Consider the following 16583-nt stretch of genomic DNA (forward strand, 5'->3'; position numbering starts at 1 on the left):
GGGGGCAGAGAACAGGTCCCCAGGTGCCCCTTTGTTGGGGCTTCCCGCCCCACGGGGGTTCCCACTCTCTGCTGGTCTTGGCTTCCCAGCGACGTGGCCATGCCCCACCTTCCAGGCAGCCCCCAGGGCCACAGGCACGGAGACGGCAGAGTTGAAGGGGCCGGATGAGGCCTGGCGCGGTGCTCCGAGGGGCAGTCTGAGCTGAGGTAGGCCAGTGACGGGACACTGTTCGACATCCCAGCGTCGACGAAATGGCAGGCTTGCACGTTGGTGCTGTGAAATTCTGCTTTGGAATGTAAAGTTTTGTGGTGCCGTGTGCAGTTTGTTGGAGTTAATGTAAAGGTGACACATTTTCGTGGTGAACAAAGAGTCTGGCAAGTGAGAGCAGTCCAGAGTCCATCCTGTGTGCAGTGGAAGCAGGGGCTGTGTCTTGCCTGGTAGGGCTTTCTTGTAAGGTGGTCAGGGCAGGTTCATTTGGATACGGTAAAAGTCCTTTAAAAAGAAAATCCGTTTGAAACGTTGTGAAAGAAAACTTCATCAGTGGAAAAATCAAATAACTTATAAAAGCAAAGTACCTGAAGAGTCTGAGTTCTCCCTCAGGTTTTCACTTTCTCGGCAAACTTCATGTGCTGAGTCAGGGGAGGCAGACAAGGGTGTCCTTCGGGCCTAGGGGCTGCCAAACGCGTGGTTAGCTTAAAGAAGGTTGAGTGTTACCTGGGGCTTCCCTGGTGGCTCAGCAGTAAAGAATCTGCCTGCAGCGCCGGAGACGTGAGTTGGATCCCTGGGTCGAGAAGATCCCCTGGAGAAGGAAATGGCAACCCACTCTGGTATTCTTGCCTAGGAAATCCCATGGATCCTGATGGGCTCTAGTCCATGGGGTTGCAAAGGTCAGACATGACTTAGTGACTAAACAATAGCAAACAACGAGAGTTACCTGGTGATGTTAGGAAGTGAAGAGGGTTACCCAAGGCTTGGAATTTCTGGTTTCTGAATTACTTCAAGGGAACAAATGGTACTGTTTTATGAACAGAGTTTTGAGTTTGACTAGATTCATAAGTGCATGATCTTAATTTTTGAAAAGCCATGTTTTCAGAGTTGCTGATTTGGTCTTGTAGCTTCAATCCCGATAACTAGTCTCCTCATCAGAGTTCTGTGCGATCTCAGAACTGCAGCCCTCAGCCTCCCGTCTGCTTTAGGTTGTGAACTGGGGATCGATTCAGGCCTGTGGTAAAGAGGTTGTGGGCTGGCCACGTGATCTGTGATTTTGAGCTCATCAAGAGCCCATGTCTGGAGTCCCTAGCTGGATTTGCGCAACCTCAGGGGTTGACAGATAGCATCTCTGTCTGTTATTCTGAACAGCCTGCAGTTTGTTGGGAGGTGTCGCTCTTGCATGTTGATGGTGGTGATTCGCATTTGCGAAGAGTGACCAGCCCGTTCCTTGGAGCTTCTGTTTGAGCCATCAGAAGCTGGAGTGAGGGGCTGAAGTCTCCAGGGGAGGTTAGTGCCAGATGCATGCTGACCCTGTCATTGGAGTGAGAGTGATTCATTAAAAATCATAGTGGCAAACACATACCTGACCATGTGGAAAGCAGACAGCTAGTGGGGAGCTGCTGTCTAATTACAGGGAGCTCAGCCTGGTGCTCTCTGATGACCTAGAGGGGTGGGGTGGGGAGTGTGACTGATTGGCGTTGTTGTATGGCAGAAACCAACACAACATTGTAAAGCAATTCTTCTTCAACTAAAAATTTTTTTAAATGAATACCAAAAAAAAAAAAAAAAAAAATCACGGTGGCAGATTCTGTGAAACATTTTTTGTTACACTTTTTAAATACTGCCACATGGAGTTCCTCTTCATCAGATCCATGTAATCTAAAGATCTGATGTGAAGCATTTGTGTGAGTCCAGGCCCTGAAGGATTTCTGCTGTCTGAGAAGCCTGCTGTGCAGAGAAAAGCTGATGTAAATGTGCAGTGTTTGCGCAGAGCAGAGATGAGCAGGGCTTCTGCTCCGGTTCATCCCTCATTTGAGCTCTTGCTGGCGAGTTCCAATTGCGGTGCTTTACAGTTTTCAGCGTGCTCTTCACGTATATTGTTCCATAGATTTCAACTGCTCTGCAGCAATGAACATCCAGGGACACGTTGCAAAAGTTATATAAGAAGTATATTTGGTGCAGGAAAATTGAAAAATACAGATAAGTGAGAAGTGCTCTCACTGGGTCCCTCTCAAATCTTCTTGGCATCTGTGTGGCCTCCTCCCTGCACAGATGGGCCCTGACCCATGTCACTCACAGCATGAATCTTTAGCAGGTGTTGTAAAGAGTTGCTGGTTTATCGCAAAGAGTTACTGGTGTTCACAGCTGCACACAAGAATCGTGGCAAAGAGGGAGTCCCCCTCGCTGACCCGTGAATCTCTCAAGCCAGGAGTGCATGGTCTCCCTTGAGCATGGATTCTGACCTTAGCGCCTTGAATCTGCTGTGTTCAGCATCTTACAGGAAGTCAGGGGGGATCTCCGTCCTGCAGCCCTTAGCCCCCAGCCTCATCCCGCTCCACGTGCGGGATGCTGTGCCGGACGTGCTGGCCCGTCTAAGTCTAGCGGTTTCTGCATCGTCGGGTGCTCGACATCCCCTTGTGTGCTCCTGAAGGGTGCTCGGACCCCTTTCAAAGAGGTGGCCATCGTCAATCCACTTTGCAGGAGTAACCTGCCCACAGTCAAGTGCTGGTAAGCAGTGGTGAGGGCATATGGGCCCTGGGGGCCACTCTGGGGCCAGGGTCCTCCACTGCCTGCCTTGTGGGGGGCCGGGGTGTGGCGTCCGTGACCACCACGCCCAGTCCGTGCCTGCCTTTTCCACAGAGCGTAGATCCTTCTGTTGTTACTGTTCAGTCTTGACTCTGATGCCCTTTGGCGTGTTGTGCAATTCAGCATTCATTCATGGTAGTGGGTGCGGTGTGCCAGTTGGGTAATAAAAATAAGTAAAGGGTCATAAAGTAAATAAAAGGCGTGTGGGACCGGGAGGCCACCTCACAGCACAGATCACAGGCTCTAGACGCCTGCCTGGTGAAGACCCGTCAGGGTGGGGCGGGGCTGCTCAGGGCTAAGAGGATGGCACAGCAGGTAGATGTCCTGCTACAAGGGTGCGTCCTCCCAGCACACGCAGATCAAACGACGGGTGTGAATAGAATGTGCATCATCCTAAAGTATCTCTGCCACTCATCACCTCTTTTTTGAAAAATAATTTTTTAGTTTTGGCTGAACTGGGTCTTGGTTGTTGCACACAGGCTTTTTCTAGCTGCAGCGAGTGGCGGCTACGCTAGTTGTCAGGCTTGGCCTTCTCTTGGCGGTGGCGTCTTGTTGCAGAGCGCAGGCTGCAGGACATGAGGGCTTCAGTAGGTGCGGTGCACAGTCTTAGTTGCCCCGCGGCATGTTCAATCCCAGACCAGGGATTGAACCTGCGTGCCCTGCGTTGGTGGGCGGATTCTTTATCACTGGACCACCAGGGGAGTCTCACGAGATCATCTCTTAATTACAAAGGAAAACAGTGAAGTTAGAGTAGAAACTTGGCAGGCACTGGGTTTGCCGCTGGCATTTGGACCAGCCTGCAGGACGTTCTTGGAAGCGTGGCGGCATCGCCTTTGTGCCGCTCCTGGAAGCGCCTGCCGGGATCTCACAGGAGGCCGTCTGGGCCCTTGAGAGTGTCCCAGCGGGACAGGCTGTGGGCGTCTGAAGACTGGACAGTCATTATGCGGCTGTGGCCTGGGTCTTGGGACATCGGAATGGCTCTCAAGGCCGCTCCTGCCCAGGGGAGGGGTCCGCGCTCTGCCTCCTGCTGCTCTCTGTCTGTCTGTCGCCCCTGCGTCCCAGGTCACTGGGCTCTGGCCTGGGGCACCAGGTCTAGAGGCTGGGTGGGGAAGGTGTGGGCCGGGCCAGCCTCGCCTTCCCAGGAGGGGCTTGCAGAGGTGATGACCAGGAGGGTCACTGCACAGGGCCTGGGGGCACAGAGCTCTCCCGAGACCCTGCTCTTGAGTCCTTTGGCTTTTACCAAGGAGGGAAATTGCTGGATCCTACGGCAACTCTGTTTTAAGTTTTAGAAACTACCAGACTGTGTCCCACCGAGTCTCTGCTGTTTACATCCCCGTCAAAAGCTTACGAAGTTCCACAGAAACTGAAAGGATTACCAAGCAGTGAAAGTGAATTTCAGCCCACTGAAATTACCCTTCAGGAATAAAGGGGAAATCAAGACAGTTTCAGACCAGCAAACACTGAGGAAGTGTCAGCTGCAGCACTTGTACTCACGGATGTACTGAAGGGTGTTCTTCAGGCTCTCAGGCAGGAGGGACAGGGGAGGGTGTGGTGACTCCAGGCCGCTGTTGAAGGATAAAGCAAGACTGGTGATGTCTCCTGGGGTTAAGATACCACATGGATCCAAAACCCAAACGCCAACAGCACATGAGTGTGTGGGAGGTGGGTGGAGTTAATTCTGTTTTTTTTTTTTTCTTTTTTGCTGCTCCATGTGGCACGTGGGCTGTTAGTTCCTCAACCTAGGGTCGAACGTGCACCCCCTGTAGTGGAAGTGCAGAGTCTTACCTGCTGGACTGCCAGGGAACTCCCGAGTGGAGTTACCTCTGACCATGTGTTGCCTGGGAACAGGTAGAATGCAGTTAATTGGACCTTGATGCATCAAGGGTACCTGTTGTAATCCCTGAAGGAACCATTGAAAGAACAGTGAAAGGGCTACTTTATTAGAGGAAGGAGACAGAAAATAGAAAGTATTCCAAAAGAAGGCAAGGAGGAACAAAGTATAGAACAGCCATGACCGACAGCAAGCAGTGAGCCGGTGGATCCACTCTGTAGCCACACTGAACGCAGCAGGACCGGAGAAGCGATTAAAAGGAAGAACTGTCAGACCAGATCGTGGGAAGGCAGCTGCTCAGGAAGGAGACAGAAGCAAAAGGACGCGGGAAGTGTTGGAGGGAAAGTGTGGAGGGCGGAGTCCTGCACTCAGCGGCCCCAGAGGCCGGGGGGTCCTGCGGGTTCTGTCGTGAGGTCTGGAAGCCACAGAGAGGCCGGAGGTGTCGCTAGATCCCGCGTCTGAGTTCCGGTTCCGGCTGTCCTGTGGGGAGCAGCCGGCGGCCCCCGGGTGACGTTTTGCAGAGCTTCCTGTGTTGCGGCAGCCTGTGGCGCCTGTCCCGAGGGCTGGCCTCACTGCCGGCCCCTCCTTCTCTTTCTCCCCACTCACTTTTCTTCCCCGTGTGTCTGGACGTGGAGCTGTGTGTGTGCTAGGGTTTGCTCAGCACTGGACGCTGGGGAAAGAACCCATGTTTTCCTTGCTTGTCACCTCAAAGCTGGGTTTCCTGGGCCCCGTCGGAGGAGGGCACAGGCAGCCCGTGCAGGTGTTGGGGTTGCAGGCTCAATCCTGCCCTCTCGGGAAAGGTGAGGGCCTGGGGCTTGCAGGTGCTGGCCCTGAGGTAGGGGGACATGGAGGGGCGACTCAGCTGTCCGTGGTCTGAATTCCAGCGCAGTGGCTGTGTTGGTGATCGCATTGATGGTTTGTGTTTAAACAGCCAGAGGAATAGCAGTGTCATTTAGGGAGAGCGTGGTGCTGCAGATGTGGGCTCTGCGTCAGCGCTCATGTGGGCCCAGGGCGGCCCCTGTCCCTTCCCCGAAGCCTCTGGGCCCTGTGCCCGCCCTCATTTGGCAGGAACCTGGCTGCTTTGGGGGCTCAGGAGGACCGTGATGTGGGGTAATGAGCCCGGGTCCTGAGCTGGAGGGCAAGTCGTGAGCACTGTCACCATCTTGGAGGTGCCGTGGCCACTCTGCTTGTGTGCGTGGCCCCGGGGAGGTGGGCTGCTCGCTGGGGTCTCTCCAGCGATACTGCCTGGCCCAGCCCAGCTCACGCGTCCTGCGTGACTGGCGTTCTGAGGTAGCAGGGTGTGGGCTGGCCTTTCCCCAAGCATCCACAGCTCACACCACGGCGTCCCCCTGGGCCCCATGGATGCAGAAGCACTCTGCTCCCTTCTCTGCAGCGAGCACACGGGTCCCCAGAGCCAGTGTGGCTGCCGTTCACGAGAGCCCTGACCAGGATGAGGCTGCAGTCAGAGCCCTCAGAGGCCTCCTCGTCATGTCCCCGCTTCACACGACCCTTGGGGACTGACCACCGCTGCTTCCAGGGGGCTCAGGGAAGAGCAGGTGGTGCGGGGAGCCACAGCTGCAAGGGACTGGCAGGGCCTTCGCAGGATGAGCATAACAGAGACTCCAGAAAGGGGGGCGTGTGTGGGGTCAGGTGTGCGGGGATTCAGGACACGGTGGTGGTGTGGTGCTCAGTGCTCGTGGCTGGATCTCCATTTTGATGCAGAGGAGTAAGTGGATTTTACATGCACATATTTTAGGTAGAGATCTTAAAAAATATTGAAGTATTTGGAGAAAAACTAAGGGATATATTTACGATTGTCAAATGAGGAAAGTTGGCCTATGTAAGATACAAAAAAAAAATCTGTAAGGAGAGATTGGTAAGTCTGATTTCACAGAAGTAAACTTGTCTAATACCAAAATCGACATAAACAAAGTTAAGAAGTGACATTTAGGGAGGAAGTATTTTCACGTATTTGTAACCAGAGGTTAATAGTGAGAATATTTAAGTGAAAGTCACTCAGTTGTGTCTGACTCTTTGCGACCCCGTGGACTGTCCGTGGAATTCTCCAGGCCAGAATACTGGAGTGGGCAGCCTTTCTCTTCTCCTGGGGATCTTCCCAACCCAGGGATCGAATGCAGGTCTCCCACATTGCAGGCAGATGTTTTACCAGCTGAGCCACAAGGGAAGTTCAAGAATATTTAAAGACATCTGTAAATCACTAAGAAACTCATAAACCGCCTAACAGAAAATACAAAGTATGAACAGGTCATTTAAAGAGGAAAGAATTAACTTAAGTGACATCTCAATGCTCCCCCTGCTGACCATCTACCAGGGAAATGCAAACTGTTAGTGTCAATTTCTGGCTAGTTCGGCGACCCATGGTGGCGCGTCCTGCCCAGGGGGTGCGGGATGGGCACTGATGTCCCAGAGGGCAGCATGGCAGCCGCTCTCACATCCACGGCCCTTGTGCTCGCCCCTGCTCGTCCACGCTGTGCCAGTGCTCAGGCTTGTGCCCCGGAGGCCTGGCCGGGGCCCTCGAGGACGGCTGTGGCACGGGGCGGGCGGGGGGGTGCGCTCTATGGGTCCGTGAGTCTGCGGCAGAGCGCTGTAGGGGCGGGGGCGCGGAGCTGGCGCCATTTCTAGTTACCGGCAGAGAGCACGTGTGTGCAGCTGTGCTCACGGGCACGGCTGCCCAGCTGCACAGGGGCGGCGTGGGGTGCCCGTCTCCCCGGAAGCGCGGGGTTGGGGGCGGGGTGGACCCGCGGCCTCTTCTGCCCTGTCTCTTCTGAATGCTTTGGGTCTGTTCCACGTGCTGGTGTTGCAGGTGATCCTGAAGAGGATCAGTGCGCGGGGACGTGGCCTGGCGGCTGCTAACATACATCCTTATTGGCAGGTGTGGATCGTGGCGGGAGCCCGTCAACCCCTACTACGTCAACTCTGGCTACGCCCTCGCCCCCGCCACCAGCGCCAATGACAGCGAGCAGCAGAGCCTGTCCAGCGACGCTGACAGCCTGTCCCTCACCGACAGCAGCGTGTAAGTGCCCGCCGCCCCCTCCCCAGCACCACGGGGGCTGTTCCTGGAGACCCTCCTGCAGACCAGAGCCTCAGTTGCTTCCCTCCAGGCGAGACTGCCAGAGCTGCCTGGCGGCACCCAGCCCTGGTCTCAGTGGTGCTGGTGTGTGCGGTGCGTCCAGGGCAGCCACCCCAAGTCGTCTGCTCTGTGCTCGCCCCGCTGTGATCTGGAAGCCGTCTTACCCGATTGGCAGGGCCTGCTGTCCCCTCGGTGTGGCTCTGTGCCGGCCGGCCGGCCAGGGCCACAGGAGCCTCTGCACCCTCGAGGGTGGCGTGAACCCCTGTCCAGGGATGCCTCCCCTGGGGAAAGTGCTCACTTCTGACACCTTTCTCTCTAGTTTGCCAATGACTTCAGGGACCTTGGCGCAGGTCAGGATGTGATGGTGTCACACCTGCCCATGTCACGCCAGGGCATGGCCTGTCTGCCTGCTGGGGTCACACGGGGACCAACTCCACCGCCCACGCGCGTCAGGCTTGCCTGCGTTCAGTCACACACCGTTTGCTGTCTCTCTGCCCCGACAGGGAGGTTCTGGCTTGGAGCCGGCAGGTGTGTGGGCATCTACCCCTGCGATGGCATGTGGGCTGCGGCCCTGACCCTGTCAGCGGGTTGTGGGGACTGTGTCCCTGCCGTGCGTGGTGTCTGGAGGTCAGACAGGCTTCAGTGAGGAGGAAAAGGCCGGCTCGCCTGTCCTTGCAGGTGACCGGGTCCTTCTGTGCTGTGGCCCTGCCTTGTGGTCTGTCCTGTCTCCTGGCGCCTCGTACCGCCTGCCCAGGTCTGGCTCTGGTCTGACAGCCCCGTGTCTGGCACATCGGGAGCCCTTTCTCCTCCTGTTGGGGGCCACAAGATGGGGGCGTCATCCTGGGGCAGTTGGCATTCATCATTACGTTCTTCTTTGTTTTGACTCTTTCATAGAAAATGTTGATGTTTTTAACAACTTACTTGATATGACTGGGGTTTCAGCACTACCTGCCATGAATATAAAATGTCGTGTTAAAGGGTTCCAACGAGCTGTGCCCCTCAGAGCCCCCGGGAGCGGCTGACAGCACGCGTTCTGTTCTCTTCCCCAAAACTCAGTTACTACAATGTCAATTAATCTCTTAATTCTTTCTAAGGGAAGGACATATGTTTGCTAAAGGGAAGATCTAAAACAACAAAAAGAATTTCCCCGATACTCTGTTCATCTTGGTTTACACTGAGACTCAAAAATATAGGAATAGTTAAGAACTTGGAATGTAAAATTGTGGCAGATATTTAAATATACTGAATATATGAGGCAAAAAAAAGGATCATGTGTTTCATCTGAATTATTTCTGTTGGCAACTCAGCATCGCCTCCACTTGGCAAAGGGCTTCGTGGTCCAGTGCCGTTGGGCACAGGCTCCATGGACATCGCCTGGCCTCCCAGCCGTAGACTTTAGGTGCACGGCCAGAGCACATGAGCCTCACACACGGGGCTCAGGACACCTGACCTGTGAGGGCGTCCAGATGCACCGCGGCTCTTGTTCCCTGAGGCCCAGCCCCCTGGACCCCTGCACCCGCTGCTGCACTGTGGCCCCAGCTGGGGTCCTGAAGGCCTGGGGCACCCAGCACCCCTGCCGCTATGCCCTGCTCCGAACCAGGGCCGCCCTTCCCTCGCACTGGGCTGAGTGTGCCTGGGCCAGGCTGGGGCACACCGAGCACCGTGTGCCTGGGGCGCCTCTGCTGGCCGAGCAGCGGTCAGCGCGGGCCGTGCGTGGGAAGCAGGTGAGGGGCCAGGGACCGCCAGCACTGTGGGTTCCCCCTGCAGGAGACCCGGGAGGCTGGGGGCTGTCAGGGGGCCACCCCTCAGGTCCTTGGGAGACGGGTACCAGAGAGCAGGAGGCGAGCAAGTCAGATGCTTCTCAGATAAGTGCTTAGTCATTTTAAAGGCAGTATGTGATTTGACTTACGGGTTACATCAGTCTTCAGAAGGGTTGTAACTAAAATCACGTCAAGAGAACAAATTTGAGCATCTGACAGATTATGCTGCTTTACTGTCTTATCCTGGAAGAAAGCAGGATTCAGGAACCCGTCCCGTTCTTTTTAAGAATGCAAAGTCGTCTTCAGCCAGTGCAGCTCAGGAGACAGGCCGTGCGGGCCTGCTCCCAGAGGCCGTGGCCGAGCCCTGTGTATGTTCACAGGAGTGTCTCTCTGACAGGGATGGAGTCCCACCCTACAGGACCCGCAGGCAGCACCGCCGGGAGATGCAGGAAAGCGTCCAGGCCAACGGGCGGGTGCCTCTACCTCACATTCCTGTAAGTGTCCGCCTGCGTGCGCCCTGCTCCCACCCGAGGGGCGGTGGCCCGTGGTCCTTTGGAGGGTCCGGGTAACTGCGTACAGGGTTTCTCGCTCTGCTTACAAGTGTTTTGGATTTGAAGTGATTTCAGTTTATAGCTCATACCCGCCCCCAAAGCTGTGCGGCATGCTGCTGTGAGGCGTGCGTGGAATTGCATTCTCTGAACATGGCTCCCCCTTCCCTCCCCGGCTCCTCCCTGCACCCAGCTTCTGTGTCAGTCGTCTGGGGTGCAGGGCCCGGGCCCCCCTCCCGTGTCGGGTGCTGCTGCCCCTTGGGTGCAGGGTGGGCGCTGCAGAGCACCTGCCCTTCTGGCGCCCGGGCTCAGCCCCGACCTCAGGGGTCTGCACAGCTGGATGCTTCTGCACAGCTGGCTGGTCAGTCACATGAAGCCCTTCTCCAGGGCTGGCTGGCAGCCTCGGGTGGGCGCCTTGGGCTGTGGGCACCAGGGTAGCCGTCCCCGAGGAGGCGTAGCCCCCGGCCTCCTCAGGGTCTTCACCCATGGTCGTGGGAGGCAGGAGGCAGCCGTGTCTGCTTATCCCCGCCGGTCAGCCCGGGGCAGGGAGGAGAGTGCAGACCGTGCCCTGCTCACCACGGTGTATCAGGGTTTACTGTGGCATTTCCTCACAGCGCACATACCGAATGCCAAAGGAAGTCCGCGTGGAGCCCCAGAAGTTCGCGGCAGAGCTCATCCACCGCCTGGAGGCCGTGCAGCGGACGCGGGAGGCCGAGGAGGAGCTGGAGGAGCGGCTGAAGCGTGTCCGCATGGTGAGTGGCTGCTGTGGCGCGGGCCACAGCGGGCCCCTGAGGCGTTGGCCTTCTCCGTGCAGTGGAGGGCATCTCCCCACCAGCCGGACAGGTCAGGGCTGGAGGCCTGCGTCCTGCTCCGCGCCCTCCCTGCTGCGTGGAGCCCAGATGGCCTCCCTCGGGCAGGGCAGCCTGAGGCTCTGACCAGTGACACAGCTCTGTCTGTCTCGTTTCCTGGCTGGTAGCCTTTCTGATAGAATTCCGGGAGCTGACAGTCTCAGCACACCCGATCTATTTGCTGTAACTCTTTGCCTGTAGGGGCCTGCATGCCTGTCTTTTTTGCCTGCGGTGGCGCTCTCCCATCCTGGCTGCTGCACACGTGTGTCGTTCTACACACGAGGGGCCCCTGGGCAGAGGTGCTGTGACAGGCGTGCCCCCGCCCCGTCCCCCTCATGTGCCCCGCCCCCCGGACCTGTGGGCCTCGAGGCTTCTGGCACACAGGCCTCTCAGGGTGGGAGTTCATTCTCTTCTCAGTATTTTGTTCAATATCTGAAACTCAAAATGTGACTTTCTTGTAGGAATTATTTCTCTACCAATCATCCGATCTTCCTGTTTAAACTGCAGAACCTGAGCCCTCCCCGGACCCTGTCAGAACCCGAGGGGGTTCTGTTTCGGGTTCCATGTTCCCCAGGGGTGCCCCGTGCACCACCACTGAGGGCAGTGCCGTCAGGGTGGGTGAGGGGCCTGGCAGGTGGGCAGTCGCCTGGCCCTGACACAGGCTGGGCTCCCCTGCCTTCCCTACACGGAGTCAGCAGGCACATCTCATCGCGGGGCGGACCGTGGACCCCTGGAGGTACCGGAAACAGCCCCGAGCATGAGGTGGTCACAGGCCGTGCTGTGCCATGAGGGGCCTCGCGGGACCGTGCCCTGCTCTCCCTCCCGCCATGTGGCGATGGCATGGCCTCCTGGCAGGGCAGGTGCAGCCCGAGGCATGCCCAAGGCCCTCGCCCCATCACTGCTCAGGAGGGCATGACCAGCGGGCAGGGTTAGGGATGCGCTAGTCGTCAGAGCTGAGGGTTTCTGCCTCCTGGGAGCTGCCTAGAACAAATGCAGACCAGACTCATGCATGTGCCAGTGCACTGGCGGAACTCAGCCCGGGTCACGCGTGTGAGGAGGCCGTGTGCCCTGGCAGCATCTCCACCACTGCCTCTCTGTGAGGCTGTCCTGAGCGCGTTGCCATCGACAGTGCTTAAAACAGGCTCAGGAGGCAAGCCGTAATGTTTCGTGAAAGAAGTTTCGGAAACCTGCAGACTGGCAGGTTTCACTGCAGACCTGGGCTTTTGTGATGCGCTGCTGTGCTTCCGGCCTTGGCTCAGGCTGTGTGCATGTGGTCCTGGCCGGTGGCGTCGGGTGGGAGGGGCGCACTCAGGCGGCCCAGCCTTCTGACGGCGTCTGAGGCTCTCCCACCGCGTCCCTGGCAGGCGCTGGACGGCTGTGCCTGCAGCCCACGAGCTCTCAGGGGGCTGGACCCGGCAGTGTTCTCTGACGTGACCGAACGTGTCCCAGCAAACGTCCGGTGTCAGTTGCTCAGGGCCTCAGGCTCAGGAGGGCTGCCACGCCTAGTCCTTGGGTCCCGGCTCCCAGCCTCGGGGGTGTAGCTGGCCGGCTCCCAGGGGCGTCCCTCCGCCCCAGGGGGTGGCTCACTGCCCAGCAGTGGCCGTGTGGTCTTGAGTCTGTTGCCGGGAGTGATTTTGTAAGCTATGTGAACCATGATATAAACAAGAATCCTTTTTTACGAGTAATAGCTCAGACATTTTTGGGGCCATGCCTTGCGGCTTGTGGGATCTTAGTTCCTGACCAGGGATCTAACCTGGAATCCTGCAGTGAAAGCACCAAGTCCTAACCGCTGGACTGCGGGGAATTCCCACTGCAGATTTTTAAGTAATCAATTATTTTCGGTTGAGCAGGGTGTTCTGGCAATGCGTGGGCTTTCTCTAGTTGTGGTAAGCAGGAGCTACTCTTTGTTGCAGTGCATGGGCTTCCCACTGCAGCGGTTTCTCTTGTTGGGGAGCACCCGTCCTAGGGCATGTGGACTTTACTAATTGTGGCTCATGGAGCCAGTACTTGGAGCACACCGGCTTAGTTGCTCCATGGCATGTGGGATCTTCCTGGACCAGAGATCGAACCTGTGTGCCCCACATTGGCAGGTGAATTCTTACCCACTGGAATACCTGGGAAGTCCTACAAATTTTTTAATAATTAAAGTTTACTGTAAAGCTTGGAAAATCAGAACAGAAGAAAATGAAAACTAGTGCTGAAGGGTTACGTAAATGTGTAGTATTTTATAGTCTGCTGCCCTGGGAGGGCGTGAATGGCATCAATACTGGGTGCCCCTTGGTGCGGGTCTCCCGAGTCCCCACCCCCTGATAACCACGGAGCACCAGGGTCGGGGTGGGGACAGGGTGAGTGCAGGAACCCAGGGTCCAGGTAGCGATAGAGGGTGCAGAGCCCAGCGTCCGGGGCTCTCTAGGATGGCTCCCAGCTCACCCACAGGGCTGCGTGTCCCCCCGTCTGCCCCTGTCTCCCAGCCTGTCCTCTTGGGTGCCGTTTCTGAGTTGTGGTGCCCACAGCTGGCGGCACGTCTGGCTGACCGCAGGCACTTCCACAGCGGTGCGGCGTCCTGTGGGGACTCCTGGGGGCTTGTTCATGTAGCGCAGGGTGGCTCAGTCATCCAGTCTCTCAGCATCTGCTCAGGGCAACTCAGTAAGACTAGACAGTGAACGTCAGTTGTGTGTTTCAGGATTGAAGTGATTGAATGTGTATGTTTACAGGTCTGCTTATAGCAACTCTCAGAGTCAAAGGAAGTTCTGCTAGTTTGATGTGATAATTTATTAACACTTGTAGCAAGATAAGGAAAAACCGGGAGCTCTTCTGTATAGGGGCAGTGTTTCCTGGGAAAATATGATGGAAAATACGGCAGTAAAATTGAGGAGTAGGAAAACAGTTGAAAAAGATAAACATTTTTATTGAGAAGCTTAACGTGGAAGCAGTGCCAGGTGTCCTGGTGGTCTGTGCGGCCCTGGTGCTGTGCCCTCCTCCGCGTGGCGTGTGGCCCTGTCCCCGCACCAGGGAGGGGAGCCCAGGCCAGCCCCCATGCGCTTTGTCCTCCCAGAGCTCGGCCACACTGGCGCGGGGCTCGGGGCCACTCTGGATCGGGCGGCCCCTCCTGCACTTCGCTGGCCCGGCCTTGTCCCCAGCTCAGGGCTCGGGCCTTTGTGCTTTGTGTCCCCAAGCACGGGGTCTCCACGGTGCAGCCAGTGCCGAGAGGTGCCATGCTGTCTTGTTCCAGCAGGAGGAGGAAGGCGAGGACAGCGACATGCCCTCTGGCCCCCAGGGCGCCAGCCATAAGCTGCCCTCGGCCCCGGCCTGGCACCACTTCCCCTCCCGCTACGCGGACGTGGGCTGCACAGGGCTGCGGGACGCGCACGAGGAGAACCCCGAGAGCATCCTGGACGAGCACGTGCAGCGAGTCATGAGGACGCCTGGCTGCCAGTCGCCGGGGCCCGGTCACCGCTCCCCAGACAGCGCGCATGTGCCCAAGATTGGGATGCTGGGGGGTGCCATGCCCGGGCATGGAAAGCATGCGCCCAAGTTGGGGGCAAAGCTGGACCCGACTGGGCTGCACCTCCACAGACACGGCCACCACCACGGCCACCACGGCGCGGCCCGGCCCAAGGAGCCAGCTGAGGCTGAGGCCGCCCGCCGGGTCCCGGGCAGCTTCGCCTGGGGCCCGGAGCTGCACAGTCACGCAGCCAAGCCCCGCAGCCATGTGGAGAGCACGGGTGCCCCCCCTGCCGGTGGCGACGGCCTGGCCTACGGGTGAGTGTGAGCAGCGATCCCCCGCCCTGGCCCATGTCAGTGCAGGTGGTGTGCCCCGGAGAAGGGTCCTTCGTGCCACCCTCGGGCCAGAGTTCCCCTGAGGAGTCCCTAAGCCAGGGCCAGAGCAGGTTGGCAGGAGTGCACGCCTGGGTGCACAGCCGCGGGGCTCCAGCCCTGAAGTACCGTTGGGTTGGATGAGCCCGTTTCGGGGGTGGTGTCTGGGTGAGGACAGGTGGCTGGGCCCGAGCTGCCTGGACACCTTCCGTCCACAGAGTCGGCCCAATACAGCCCAACCGCGCCTGCAGGAGTGTGGCCAAGGCCCCACGTGCAGGCAGGGCCCTTGCGGGCTGTCGTCCCCAGCCCTGCGGGTCCCGGCCAGCCATCCAGCCTGGGCTGGCTGAAGTAGCAAGTGACCAGGCCTTGCTCTTGCAGTGGGAAGGTGGGCACGACCTCCAAGAGAAACTCCAAGAAGGCGGAGTTGGGGAAGAGCAGCAGCACAGAGGCGCCAGGCCCGTCTGAGGATGCGGAGAAGAACCAGAAGATCATGCAGTGGATCATCGAGGGCGAGAAGGAGATCAGCCGGCACCGGAAGGCGGGTCACGGGTGAGGGCCCCCGGCTGAGTCACCACCCCCCCGGCTCTGAGTCCCCTTCCCCTGGCTCTTAGTCCTCCCACCTCAGTTTGAGTCCTACCCCCCGGCTCCGAGTCCCCAACCCCCAGCTCTGAGTCACCCCCCCACTGCCGGCTCTGAGTCCCCCCACCCCAGTTCTGAGTCCCCCCAACCCCCAACCCTTAGCTCTGAGTCCCCCCAACCCCCAACCCTTGGCTCTGAGTCCCCCCACCCCTGGCTCTGAATCCCCCTACCCCCGGCTCTGAGTCCCCCCCACCCCTGGCTCTGAGTCCCCCCACCCCCTGCTCTGAGTCCCACACCCCCGGCTCTCAGTCCCCCCACCCCCGGCTCTCAGTCCTCCTCTGCCCCAGCTCTCAGTCCCCCACCCCCCAACTCTGAGTCCCCCCACCCCTGGCTTTCAGTCCTCCCCTGCCCCGGCTCTGAGTCCCCCACCCCCTAGCTCTGAGCGCCCCCTGCCCCAGCTCTGAGTCCTCCCCTCCCCCCAGCTCTGAGTCCTCTTCCCCCTGGCTCTGAGTCCTCCCACCCCCAGCTGTGTCTGCCCCTGGCTCTGTTTCCCTCCCCACCGGCTCTGAGTCCCTGCCATCTCTGGAGCCTGCTGTCAGCGCCAGGCAGCAGTCTCTGCAGGCCATGTGCCCATTCGACCAGGGCCAGCCCATGGCAGCGTGAGGTCAACCCTGCCCTGTGTGGGCCCTGTGACAGGGTGGGCATTGGTGACAACGTCAGTGTCCCGGGCAGGAGTGCCCAGTGGTGGGGTCAGCTGCTGCCGCCCCACTGGGCAGGATCCTACAGCCCTGTGGCTGTCCCTCCAGGAGGAGCCTCTGGATCTGGCCTCCTTGACCCCAACTGCCAGAGAACATGCCTCTGCTCCGGCTCCTCCGGCTCCATGTCGGTTTCAGTGTCACCCTTCCTGTTCATGGTGGGGGCAGGGTGGGCAGGGGCCTGGGCTTTGGGGCCGGCCAGCCATGGACTTGCCTGGTCCTGAGTTCTTGGGTCCAGACCCTTTGTACTCACAAAACCTGTCCCGGTGGCTCGCTCCTTGGCCGTTGCCCCACCCCAGCTGGAGGGTTTCCGTGGGAAGACGAGTCCAGAAGCAGTGTCCTGGGTGCACTGTGGGCTCCATCGTGCAGGCCTTTCTGGGGTCTGTGGGCCTGGAGGCAGGGCACAGAGCAGGAATTGAGGAGTTGAGGGCCTCGTGGGTCCTTCTAGGAGGAGTCCACCTCCCCATGGGGCAGGTCACATCATACAGGCACTGAATCAGCCCTCCCCCAGGGTGCCATTCCTGGGATTCCTTCATTTTGCTCCTGGGGACATGCCCCC

General features: G+C 58.4%; 1 protein-coding gene and 1 long non-coding RNA gene across 6 annotated transcripts in view; one reads left to right on the top strand and one right to left on the bottom strand.

The window, feature by feature from the left end:
* Nucleotides 1-16583, top strand: part of AXIN1 (axin 1) — a 38223-nt gene that overhangs the window by 16304 nt on the left and 5336 nt on the right. For 3 of the 5 annotated variants that reach the window (XM_070363029.1, XM_070363032.1, XM_070363030.1), the window contains exons 3-7: nt 7521-7661; nt 9876-9972; nt 10641-10778; nt 14107-14636; nt 15069-15239. In XM_070363029.1, coding sequence (XP_070219130.1) covers nt 7521-7661; nt 9876-9972; nt 10641-10778; nt 14107-14636; nt 15069-15239 — 1077 coding nt within the window. The remainder of the gene's footprint in view (nt 1-7520; nt 7662-9875; nt 9973-10640; nt 10779-14106; nt 14637-15068; nt 15240-16583) is intronic. The other 2 variants (XM_070363031.1, XM_070363033.1) reach the window with 1 other exon arrangement.
* Nucleotides 247-6396, bottom strand: LOC138985632 (uncharacterized). The gene is made up of 4 exons (XR_011462684.1): nt 4582-6396; nt 4291-4361; nt 576-799; nt 247-492 (listed from the first exon to the last, which is right to left on the bottom strand). It is a non-coding gene; the product is annotated as an uncharacterized lncRNA (long non-coding RNA).

Source organism: Bos mutus, chromosome 25 (genome assembly GCF_027580195.1).
Source record: "Bos mutus isolate GX-2022 chromosome 25, NWIPB_WYAK_1.1, whole genome shotgun sequence".
In the NCBI taxonomy this organism is placed as follows: domain Eukaryota; kingdom Metazoa; phylum Chordata; class Mammalia; order Artiodactyla; family Bovidae; genus Bos; species Bos mutus.